This window comes from Macaca fascicularis, chromosome 3 (assembly GCF_037993035.2).
Source record: "Macaca fascicularis isolate 582-1 chromosome 3, T2T-MFA8v1.1".
Lineage (NCBI taxonomy): Eukaryota > Metazoa > Chordata > Mammalia > Primates > Cercopithecidae > Macaca > Macaca fascicularis.
In genome coordinates, this window is record NC_088377.1 from 123,081,793 (window position 1) to 123,094,825 (window position 13,033).

General features: G+C 40.5%; 1 protein-coding gene across 1 annotated transcript in view; it reads left to right on the plus strand.

Moving 5' to 3' along the window:
• Nucleotides 1–13,033, plus strand: part of COL28A1 (collagen type XXVIII alpha 1 chain) — a 180,099-nt gene that overhangs the window by 150,700 nt on the left and 16,366 nt on the right. The window contains exons 31-33 of the mRNA XM_005550132.4: nucleotides 4,806–4,842; nucleotides 6,447–6,995; nucleotides 8,786–8,943. Of these exons, the coding sequence (XP_005550189.2) occupies nucleotides 4,806–4,842; nucleotides 6,447–6,995; nucleotides 8,786–8,943 (744 nt within the window). The remainder of the gene's footprint in view (nucleotides 1–4,805; nucleotides 4,843–6,446; nucleotides 6,996–8,785; nucleotides 8,944–13,033) is intronic.

Sequence of the window (13,033 nt, forward strand, 5' to 3'; positions counted from 1 at the left end):
CTGAGGAGAACAGCAATCACAAAATTGGGATTACATTTATGTATTGATTCAATTATTCAATAAGTATTTTTTGAGCATCTACAAACGTTTTCCTGTTCTTCTCCCCACACCATTAAGAACAGAAAACGGACTCTTTAAAGTCTCATGAGTGGAAGGCAAAGTCTCATTCTTCCTTTCTGATTTGAAGGCAATCCATCTTCTGGGGTTGAGGAAAAACAGATACCTTTTCCTTTTTTCCTGTTGGACTTTTCCAGGGGTTGTGGTCTAGAGGGGCTGACTCGATGTACTGTACTAGGAACATCCAAGTGTGAGGGAGTGACAGTTCAGTTGGTGAAGGCAAGAGCTGAGAGCTGGGCATGTGACCAACAGAACTGCACATGTGTTCTGTGGGCTGTCTGCCTTTTTCTCTTTGCTGTTCCCCACCATAAGTCAGACCCCCCAAAGATGCCCATAGTAGATGAAGTAGCTACATATACACAATTTCTCCCCAAAAGTAGCAGGGGAGAGTGTATGTAAATGAGCAGAGGAACGTTTCCTGTAGGTTTATACCTGCCCTACTGTCCCAACATGGGGAGAGGGACTGGTTTCCTTTCTCCATTCGTTTATTCATTCATTTCACCAACATTTATTGGACATATCCAGTAAACCTTACTCTGAGTCAGGCTCCAAAATAGGCACTGGGGAAATAGTGGAGAGTGAGGCTACCTCTCAGAACTGAAGGAGCTCACAGCTTGGTGGAGAGAAAGACAACAAAGGGTGTTCACCTACAGAGTGATAAATGCTATGATAGAAGAAGTGATCTGGGGGTCCAGAGCAGACATAATGGCGTATGATGGTGTTTGAGGGCAGGATGGGCTTTATCTCTTGAGTGGAAGCTTTTCAACCAAGAGGCAGAGACCTTAGAAGTAGGGACATCATTCTGCTGACTTTGGCTTTCTAGATTCTGGAAGAAGAGACTAGCAAGACAAGAAGAGTGAAGGAAAAGAGAATTTGCATTCAGTGAGAATTTAGTGTGTGACAGGCTCTGTGTTAGGCTCCTCTACATCAGTACATGTTAGGCTCCTTACCTAGTACTGCAGGGTGTTTTAGAGGCCCCTGCTCTGGAACCCTGGTCCTTTTCCAGCTGCACTCCTTCCTCCAGGTGAGAAGTCCTTGGGGCCAAAGCGCATGCACGTATGTCCCTCTGTGCCACACACTGGAGGCATGGAATTCCAGAATTCTTGGTTCACACATTGGAGGCATGGAATTCCAGAATTCTTGGTTCAAATGGCCACAGGTTTGGAGAGCTGAAGCACTGGCCTGGCTGCACAGGTCCAGCCAAGAGGTGGCCAAACAGCAGGTGGTTTCAGGGGATTTGGACAGAGCTTGGAAGTGAGCACTGGTTCACGGCATGAATGCTGGCCAAACCCCCATGCAGTGTAGGACTAGTGGGTTGTGGTACAAGAAGACGGTGACAGGCTGGTGGCAATAACCTTCTCTTACCTAAGATCCCACCTTTAATCTGCATGACAGCTCCATGAGGTAGATAGTATCTCTACATCAAATGGAGACATACAAGTTGGTTGAACATTACACCCAAAGTCATCTAGCTGGCACATAGCAGAGCCCTTATAGCTAGAGGTGGCCTGTCTGAAACCAAATTCAGGCTACTCCCCTATGAAAGCTGTTCTCAAAAGGCCTCTTTCCTCTCTCTCTCTCTCTCTCATCCTTTCTGTGATCAAATGTATCCCCCAATAGCTATCAATTGTGCAGATCCATTTTAGACTAACAAACTCCTCTTTTAAGAGGCAAATGCCATTGATGGCATTAAATGTTTTAATACATCCCATAAAATTATTTAAAAAGACTCTGTTTCTCCACCTGTCACTTTGGTGTTAGCATTTCCCAGTGTCTGGCCTCAGTCTTCCCTGTCTTCAAACTCTCAGGGAATGCAGCCACTAAAGGCAGGGGACATACAGTTTGAAAAGGCTAATTCAATAGCACAGTGATGGCATATCGTGAATGAAAAAATAGTGTTTTTATTTTAAACAGAAAGAATATATTTATCGAATGTGGGGAAGGGGAAACACACTGGTTTTAAAAAGGCTGAGAAACCCTGCTCCAGGCAATCTTATTTTTAGTCCCTGTTTGAACAGCCAAGTGTATACTGGCATTTCTTAAATCTACCCCCTACTTGGACAATTCTCCTGAGCACCAGATCTTACATCCTAGGCTGCCCGTGGACATATCTAGTTGGATGTTTCATAGACACATGAGACTTAGCCAGACTCAAGCTGGGCTCCGTCATCTTCATGAGCTCCCAACCTGCCCCCATCCCACTCCTGCCTCTCTCAGAGTATGGCCCCACCATCATTTGCCTCCTCTTAGACTCCTTCTTTCCCTCATCCTTTCTTCCAGTTACTCACCAAGCCCCTCATTCTTCCCCTGGAATGTCCCTCCAGGCCTGTCCTCCTCATCCATTACTACTACCACAGCCTTCCGATGTCATTTTTTTTTTTTTTTTTGCCTGAATTATTTAGGAACCTCAGACCCCTCCACTGGCTGCTATGATCATTTCTCTTAAATAAAAGTTCCACCAGAGCTCTTCTCTGCCTAGGGATCATGTGAGTCCCACTGTCCAGGATAAAGTTCATACTCTTCAACATGACACAAAGGTTCTCAAGAGTCCATCTGTCTCCAACATTTCTTGTCATTGTTTCTGCTATGTGCCCTGATTCATAAGTTTACTCGAGTACTCTAATGCAGTATGCTCTGAGAGAAGGCCGACCCCCTTGCCTGAATGCTCCCCTTCCCTGTCCCAACCTGATCAGAGTCTGCCTCCCTGGACCACAGTTGCATCCCCATTCTCCTGCCCCAGGAATTCCCAGCAGATCGAGATGGTTCCTCGGCTGTCCATAGCACTTATGAAAGCCTTCGTCTGTCTACTTCTTCCTAGATTGTGAATCCTTTGAGCGATATAAATATGATGCCTTCATCATTGGCACCAAGTAACCAAGGTAGTTGTTCAGTGATTTTAGGGGAAGGAATGAACTCTTCCAGTCACTTAAATGCAAAGAACATGAAGAAAACATTTATATATATGGTGACTTCAAGCCTTTTAAACCTGATTATGCTACAAAACATGTTGCAAAATTAAAATCCAACCTTAATACATGCATTGCTCTTTTAAGGGAATAAAAAGAAAATATTCCCATAGAAAAAGGTAGGACAAAGAACATACGCAGATATGCACAAGAGAAAACAACTTGGAAACATGCATATGAAAAGAAATGTAGCCTCACGAATATTTTAATTAATGTAATTTGAAACAATGATTTTGATCTATCAATTGACAAAGATGATATAATAATAACAGCCAGTATTGTGTGGCTAAAATAAAACAGATTTTCTTATCTACTGCTGTTGGAGGTGTCAGTTACTACAACTTTTCTAAAGTACAGTATGAGAGTGTGTATCACAGAGCCTTTAAGTGGCCGTACATTCAATTTCAGTAATCAAGTCTTTCAGAATCCTTAATAATGTGGAAAATGAATTATAATATAGTATTGTGGCAAATTATAACCATAAAACTTGATGTGTAGTATTTTCTCTATTTATAAAAAATTAAACATAAATATATAAATACATACATTTCCCCTTTCTAGATATTTTTAATATAAATATATAAATACGTACATTTTACCTTTCTATACATGTTCTTGTTTCAGATTTTTTAAAATGTCTTTTTAAGTGTGGGAAAGCATGACAAAGCCTAGAAAAAAAGATGACTGTTGACTCTCATTTTGTAGAACTGCATTATATAACTCAGCATTGCGGTAGATGTTCTTTTTAAATAGCCACTTGGAATCATTAGCTTTTACGTACAGTTTAAAAAGTTAAATTAAAATATTATGAATATTCCCTATATATTCTACTTTTAAGCCATGTTACTGGCTACATCACCTCCACCTTGATTATGTCATTATAGATTTGTTCTTAAAAGTTTTACTTTTGTACCTGTTAAAATTTATTTTCTTAGATTGGGTCCACTGGTCCTCCTGTTGAGATCTAGGCTTCTGTTAATCATCTCTTTTAGCTTCAAGTGTTGGACAAATGTGGAATCCTGCCTTCTCTACTCTCATCGTACTTACTTATAAACACACTGCACAGGGAAGAGCGTTGGCAGCTTTATTTCTAGTACACAGCTCATTTCAGGCCCTTCTGATGGAGCTCATGGGCAGCAGGACAAGGAAAGGGCATTCAGGAACATGGGGAAATGTCACAGAAGAGCCAAAGCAAGAGTGTTAAGAAGCTGAAGAGAGGACTTGAAAAATCAGGAACTAGCACAGAAAAAGAAGAGAAAACACAGCACAGGATGAATTCTCTGCAGGCATTGGGGCTTGTCTTGGTTGCTCAGCACATGTGGTTTAAATTGTGTAACTGAATGTATATATAGCGCCACACCACTGTAGGTATGTTAAAGTTGCCAGACCCTGTGTTGATGTGTGCATTACCATTGGTTAATCCATACCATAGCCCTGAGACACAGATACTATTAGGGCACCAAATGCCTGAGGTCACACAGCTGATAAATGCTGCAGTTGCAATTTGAATTCCGAAAGTCTCAGCTATTAAGTTTCACAGCTCAAATGCATTTTAGTTATGGTATATTATAGTCAACTTTTGACTTCTGTGTTATTTTATTTTCTGCATTGAAAGGATTAAATCAAATGCTCAATGCTGATTGTAATAAGATATCATTTATAGCTATAGGAAAAATATTATAGTCATTCATATAGTGATACATTTTTCTTTTTATCCCCTAGAAAGAAGAAATTATCAAACTTATTACAGAAATATGTGGTAAGATTTGACTCTCAAGAAAAAACCATCACTTTAAAGTGTTAGCCCCACTATGTACTGGGTTGGTGAGAGAATGTGTTTGTCCAGATATATATTATATAGCTAGTAGGAAAATGTAAAGCTCATTTGAAGTCAATGGATACTGAAAGGAAGCAGTAAGAGAGACTGCGGAAATCCTGATGTAAGAAAATAAAATCATCTTCCCAGACTGGTTAAGGCATGTGAGGGTGCCAGCCTAGAGTACGTAGGCAGCCGGGCCTTTTGTTAGCACAGTACTCGTTTGTATTCTGTGACATTTACCTGAGCTGAGAAGAAAAACTCAACAAAGGAAATATGACTACAAGAGCCAAACTGGTATTTGAGTCCAGCCTAGCTGGTGATTAGAATGTCTGTGTTTTTCCTGAAGCCATGAATTCTTTCTGAGTAGAGTTTTGAGTTGTACTCAGTCCCAAAGGTGGGAGGACAGAGTCACGTGTTCACCTTGCTTCACAACTACTAAATCCTTCCATGGCTTCCAAACTTAGAGTTACCAGAAAGAGGAAGTAAAGAAAAGAAATTAGCCAAAAGGCAAGAGACTAATGGAATAATGATGGGAGAATCTTCTGGGTTTAAAGTAGTCAGAGGCAGGCATATTGTTGTCCTTCTATACAGAGAATCCCAGAACCAGCTTATTTCCTAGAAGACTGCTGGGCCTAAGAATCAGCCTGGGAGTCTCTCTAGTGAGAGAGCAATCTAGACATGGCTTCTGGGTTCTAGAAGCCCTATAAAAATAGCACATGATTTCCTGATGGTTTTCTGAAGTAGGCTTATTGAACAACACAAAGATATGAATAAAGAAACAGAACCCTGATAAATTTCCTGGTGACTCTGGCAACTGCTTTACATGGTTGTTACCAACTTAAATAGAAGGTTTTTTTTAACTGACTAGTGTTCTCGGGGATTACTCCCCTCAAAAGCTTTCATAGCATGGATGTACTGCTGGCCTCCTTGGTAACGTGAAAGCTGCCATAGTTGTCATTGTGGGTGACTGGAGACATAAACTAGAGTAGTTAGGGATAGCTGTTCCTGTGTACATTTAAGATCCTAATCCTTCCACCACAATGACAATTTTTCATCCCATTACTTCATCCACTGGCCAGCCTGGTGAGCAAATTTCAATTTTCATATATGGCTATGGTTGAAGACTGAAATATCAGCTTTCAGATTCAGATTAAATACAATGGTGGGATGATAAACAGCAAATGTTGGATGGTGGTTACCTCTCTGGGAGAGGAAGAGGAATGTTATTGGGACGGCATCCACAGGGCATGCTAACTCTTTTAAAAATATTTTATTTTAAAATCCAAGAAACAAGCACATAAGTATTTATTATTATCCACTACAGTGTTTTTCCCCACACATATATAGTATTATATATTATGTATATTTTAAAAGAGTCAAGTATAGAAACCAGAAGGGAGAGAGCTGTTAGGTATTTTCACAATCACAGAAAAGGAAGAGAATAATTCAGGTCTCAGGTTCATCATTGCCTTTGTCTCCCCTCCCCTCAACAATCTGATGTCAATCATTCCCACAATGTTTCTATCTCGACATTCATCTTTTAGGTTGTGGGCCCAAATGCAAAGAGACTCCGCTAGAGCTGGTGTTTGTGATTGACAGCTCAGAAAGCGTGGGGCCAGAGAACTTCCAGATCATCAAAAATTTTGTGAAGACTATGGCTGACCGGGTTGCTCTGGACCTTGCCACGGCCCGCATAGGCATTATCAACTATAGCCATAAGGTGGAGAAGGTGGCTAATTTGAAGCAGTTCTCCAGCAAGGATGACTTCAAGTTGGCTGTGGACAACATGCAGTATCTGGGGGAAGGCACATACACAGCCACCGCTCTCCAAGCAGCCAACGACATGTTCGAAGATGCAAGGCCGGGTGTAAAAAAAGTGGCCTTGGTCATCACCGATGGGCAGACAGATTCTCGTGATAAAGAGAAACTGACAGAGGTGGTGAAGAATGCCAGTGACACCAATGTGGAGATATTTGTGATAGGGGTGGTGAAGAAAAATGATCCCAACTTTGAAATATTCCACAAAGAAATGAATCTAATTGCTACTGACCCAGAGCATGTTTACCAGTTTGATGATTTCTTTACCCTGCAAGGTAAGGAAGGCTGTCTGGCCCAGGGGAAAGGCATTTACGTTGTTTCTCCAAGTACCATATCACTGGTTTGTCCTGACCAAATAGAAAAATTTGGAGGCTAATAAGGCTTATGCCAACATTAAATGGTAACACGTAAACTCCAGAAGATTAAAAATACTTAGTGTCATTCAGTTTGGAGGGCACAATCCCTTGTCTTTAATCAGGGTTAATAAATGCTTAGTTGGCCTTGGAGTTAACTAGAGTCCATGGTCAACAGACAGGAATGGAGAGAAAGAATAGGACTTGGGGATATTGCTAACATTGGGTAATGTTCAGAAAGTTACCTAACTAAAATAAGGGATTGAGCAAGCCAACAGCAAGGCAGAAAACAGTCAGGAAATAAAAATGAATTAAGAAGTACATGCTGAATGAAAAAAAAGTTATGATCATCTAAAGAGATGAGAAATGCAAGTAACTGGGATGAATTAGAGGACATGTTCTAGTCTCTGTTTTTATGAAAGCAGATAATGATGAGTAAACAGGTTGATATCAGGAATTTATCTCAAAGAACAACATTTTAAAATTTATTGTACAGTGCCGGGCACAGTGGATCACAAGGTCAGGAGTTAGAGAACAGCCTGGCCAGTGTGGTGAAACCTTGTCTCTACTAAAAATCCAAAAATTAGCTGGGCATGGTGGCGTGTGCCTGTATTCCCAGCTACTCGGGCAGCTGAGACAGGAGAACTGCTTGAACCCAGGAGGCGGAAGTTGCAGTGAGCCGAGATTGCGCCACTGCACTCCAGCCTGAGTGACAGGCAAGACTCTGTCTCAAAAAATAAATAAATAATAAATAATAAAATGTATTGTACAGTCAATGCTAATCTGATGGGCTTCTCTATGCTAAGTTTATCCTTTCACATTAACTGATATTTACTAATGAGCCATCCTAGGACATTGATCTAATTTAATCTATGATTAAATCATGGTCAGTATGACTTTATGATAAAATGTATACCAATTCTTTGGAAACTGATGATTCACTCTGGCAGACCTGCACCTGGCAAGTTTGTGAAGTAAGAGAAAGGCTTCAGTTTGGCTTCATCCTTCTTCCTTTACCCACCTGGGAGTGGGGTCTGATGTGGCTGGGCACCGCCCATCAGTGCCTCATGCCCTGCCTACTCCGTGTACCAGCACACTGGCCTTAAGGAGACCATACCGTTCTCAGAAACTTTCCATTTGTTATTTCTCACCTTCTCCAGAGCTTTCTAACCTGGGGTTCTACTTCCTCAATACCCTGCTGGCTGACTGGTGGGTTTGTTTATCTGGTATATTCAATCTCACTGGGCTGTGAATGTGTTAGAATAGCCAGAGACATTTCAGAGCCAACTTATATTTAATCCTTGGAGAGCTTCATCATTCTATCTGGAGTTAGTAATTTGTTACAGCCTGTAAGGAATATTTTCAACTGGCTGGCCATTTGCTATCCTTAAAACCAGACGTAGTTGCCAATTCAACTTACTATGGGTGAGGCTAGCTCTTGACAAGGAGTGATTCACGGTGAACAGAGACACTTTGGATGAACATACATTAAAGTGATTCTTTTGCCTCTTTGTGTCATATATATTAAATCAAGTTATTTTAGATGACCTCTTACACAGGATGTAAAAATGCTTTTATAAGTTAGTTAACTTAGCTGTTGATTTCAAGTAATGGGAAATTACATATTTTAAGGAGAGTGCAGATCTTTTTAAATGAGTTTTAAGTATTGTTTCATTGCTTCTACTATCTCTTTTCTACTTCTTTTTTAAAAGACACCCTGAAGCAAAAATTGTTTCAAAAAATTTGTGAGGATTTTGATTCCTATCTCGTTCAAATCTTTGGTTCATCATCACTTCCACCTGGATTTGGGATGTCAGGGGAAGAACTCAGTGAATCTACTCCAGAGCCTCAAAAAGAAATTTCTGAGTCAGTAAGTAACTGTCTCACTTACTTTGTGAGCTTAAAATGGTGTATTCTCTCTGTTTGATATCAAAGATCATTCTGCCCTGCATTGTCAAGAATCAGCTGAGGCATGTGTATTTTTAGGTCCTTGGCTCTAAGTGTTAGTATCTTGACTTTAGACTTCTAGTTCTGAAATAGCATTAGGTTTTGTAGGGTATTTTTAAAAACTTATGTATTTTATACGTATTTATTAAACGTTGCAGATAACATTTTTATATTATACTCCTGTCACCATCAAAGTAACCATGTGTGCTATGACAGATTAACACGACACTCTGAATTCACCTACTTGCCATGCTGTGCAGTGCCTTTCATACCAGGCCACAACTCTCCCTCTTCGTCTGTGCATCTTCTTCCCACTTTGTACCCTCTCATGTTTTTTCTAAATATGCATATGCCCAACTGGCCACTCTCCCACACTCTAAGCCATGCGTTTGCTCATTTGGCTTCCACCTCCTGTGCTCTGAGTGAGGACTGTGAGGGAGGCTATATATGCATATGGTGCAAAGTAGATGCTCTGTTTCAGAGCTCCTCAATCACATAGCATGTGAAGAGCCACCTCCTGAATCAATTGAGACAAATGTGATTGTCCTCCTAGCAAGCTTCTGGGAACTGACTTCAGCCAATCAGATTATGGGCAAAGATTAGTTTTTTAAGGAGAAAATGGGGGAGCCTTTTATAGTTACTAATGAGTGCTATAGTCTCTTCTCCACCAAATTGCAACTTGGGCAAGTCTAGACCAATTTCTATTACCCCCATGGACATCCTCTGGCAAGCAGGCACACAGCAGTCATGGCCCTGTTGTGTAAGCTCAGTGAAGTCCTTGCACTGCCCTTTTCTGAAGCCTTCATGTACATGAAAGAGTGACCATGAGCCTGTGCAACAGTGTTCCAACATCAGGATTCAGCTAACAGTCTACTTAGACTAAGGCCCTAAGGAACATTCAGATCAGTAGTTGAACTCAGGGCCATTCAGGAATCAGGCCTGCGATACCATTCCTAAGGGCACAGACTATAGAACTTACTAGATTCTCACATCCTGTTCACAAAAGGGCAGAAAGGCCTCTAACATATTTCTATTTGATTAAATAGTAACCAATTGCAAAATGGGTAATTCCAGTCAGGGCAACAGATTCTACTAAATTGCAGATTGAAATTAACACAAACATTTATACTCCATGGTCTATACCAGGGGTCAGCAAACTCTGTAAAGGGCCATATACTGAATAGTTTTGGATTTTCAGGTCATTTGATTTCTGTTCTAATTACTCAACTGTGCCTTTAAAGTAGAAACACAGCCATAGATAATACTTAAATGAATGAGTGTGGCTGAGTTCTGATGAAATTTATTCACAAGAACAGATAGTGACTCAGATTTGGCCCACAGTGTTGCCAACCGTGATCTATATTGTGCATTTTAAAGTAAATTCCAGACAATAATGGACACAGTCTATCTCCTCCTGAGCATGGACCGCTACTGGGGCCTCTCCTGTTTGTGTGACTTACCACTTTGTCCCTCTCTAGTCAATTGACATCCCTTTCTAAAGTCTTCCTAAACAAGAGCAAGCTCAGGTTTCATCCATGAATTGATGCTTAAACTGAGCCCTCCTTATAATCACTGAATCACATTTTTGCTATATTAATACCAGTGAATTCCAATAGCATGTATTGATTATTAACTGCTATGATAGATGGTGTGACTCTTAAGACATGGCTTCTGCCTGAGAGAAGCTCACACTCTTTCAGGGAGATAGGTAAGTACAAGATGCATTACAAATTTTAGCAAAGCTATGAAGGAAACACAGAGATGATGCAATTAATTTCAGGAAAGAGAAATGGGAAAGTGTCTTAGTCTGTTGGGGCTGCCATAACAAAAATACCATAGACTGAGTGGCTTAAACAACAAACATTTATTTTTCACACTCTGGAGGTTGGGAAGTCTAAAATCTGGTGTTTGGTGAGGGCTTGCTTTCTGGCTTGTAAACAGCCACCTTCTTGTTATGTCTTCACATGACCGAGAGACAGCTCATCTCTCATATCACTTCTTATAAGGGCATTGATCCCATACATAAAGGCTCCACCCTCATGACCTAATCACCTCCCAAAGGACCCACCTTCAAATACCATCACATTGGGGATTCAGGTTTCAATGTATGATTTTTGGAGGGACACAAACATTTAGTTCATAACATGAGGCATCACAGAGGAGGTGACATTCATTGAGTCAAGTTTTAAGAATAACGAGTTTTTCAAGAGAAGAGCAGGGGGAAGGGTATTCCTAGCAAAAACAAAAACAAAACAACAACAACTAGAAAAACGGTAGGCAAAGGGAGACTTTAAAGTGCCATGGCATTTCAAGAAAGTTGAACAAGTTCAGTCTAATTGTAGCCTAGGGTGTGGGTGGTAGAGTGATTAGAGTTAAAACTGGACAGGTAATTTAAGGACTGATTATAAATGTCTTAATGTATTAAGGCAAGGAGCTTGAAGTTCATCTATAGGCCAGGCAGACAGAGACAGCAGAGGAGTTTTAAAAGTAAGAGTCATATACTCATATTTGGTTCACAGAAAGAATAACCTTGATTGCTGTGTGAAACATACCTAGGAGGAGGTGAGGAGACTGGAGGCTGAGATACGAGGCGTGATAGTCCAGGGAAATGATAATGAGGCCCTGAAAGAAGGCAGGGGCAGTGGGAATAAACAGGAGGCACAGATTGAAAAGCCATTTCTAGGGTAGAATTAACAGGATATAGTGATTGAAAGGATTGGAAGTTAGGGAGAGGGAGGGGTTTGGGTAGGACTATCGGGTTTCTACCATGGAGATGAGATAGATTGAAACACTATATATTGAGATGGAGAATATAAAAGGCAGGGTGGTTTTTGTTTTGTTTTGTTTTTTAAGGAAAATAGTGAGTTTAGTTTGCATCATGTAAAGTGGAGGCGCCTGAGGGACATCCAAGGCAGTTATGATACATAATGAGGAAAAGTAAGAACGGATGCCTCTGTATCAAGTCCCAGGAAGCTTGATGGCCTTGAGAGACAAATGACATTAACAGACTAGGACAGATGAAGCTTTCTAGTAGCTGGGGAGGGGAGGAAATAAGAAAAAATACAACCAAAATACTCTGGATTTATAACACCAAGAGCCACATGAAGGGAAGCTGAACATCAGCTAGGTCTCTCTAGGGGAACTTTGACCCAGATAGCGGGACCTCGCAGTGAACTTGACCTTCTTGCATCACACCTCTTGTCTCTAGGCTTTCTCATTCTGGCTCTTTTTAAAGAAGCACCAATGCAAAACTGAATTTTTAAACAACTATTTCATTATAGATATTTAGTTTGAACAAACGTGCATTTATGTTCACATTTAAATCTTTGACATAGAGTCATGCATTGTTTAGTGACAGGGACACTTTCTGAGAAATGTTTCGTGAGGCAATTTTGTTTTTGTGTGAACATCATAGAGTGTACTCATACAAATCTAGATAGTATAGCCTGCTATACACCTGGGCTAGATAGTATAACCTATTGCTTCTAGGTTAGAAACCTGCAGAGCATGTTACTGTACTAACTACTGTAGGTAATTGTAACACAATGGTAAGTATTTGTATATCTGAGCATATCTAACCATAGAAAAGGGTAAAAATATAGTATTATAATCCGATGGGACCACTGTTGTGTATGTGGTGTGGTTGACCAAAACGTCGTTATGCAGCACTTGACTGCACACACATGCACCCGCACATAGTATACACATACACATATACAAAAACATATTTATGCCTCTGTGCATGCACACCCACCTTTATCTAATAAGTATAGTTACAGTATCCAAACATCTAAAATTAAATGAATCTGTTACAACCTTTCTGTTCTCAGATCATTCCTGAGCCTACCCTAGGCGATACTGCAAAGCTAGTAAACAATCATGTCAGAAGTACCATTTCCCTTTTGTTGTCTCTTCCTTTTCACTGTTGTCCCTTCTGTCACTCCCTTAAGACACCTAACTCTGTCCTTCCTTCCTCCTCTTCTTTCTACCAAAATACGTTCTTAGGGAAAAAT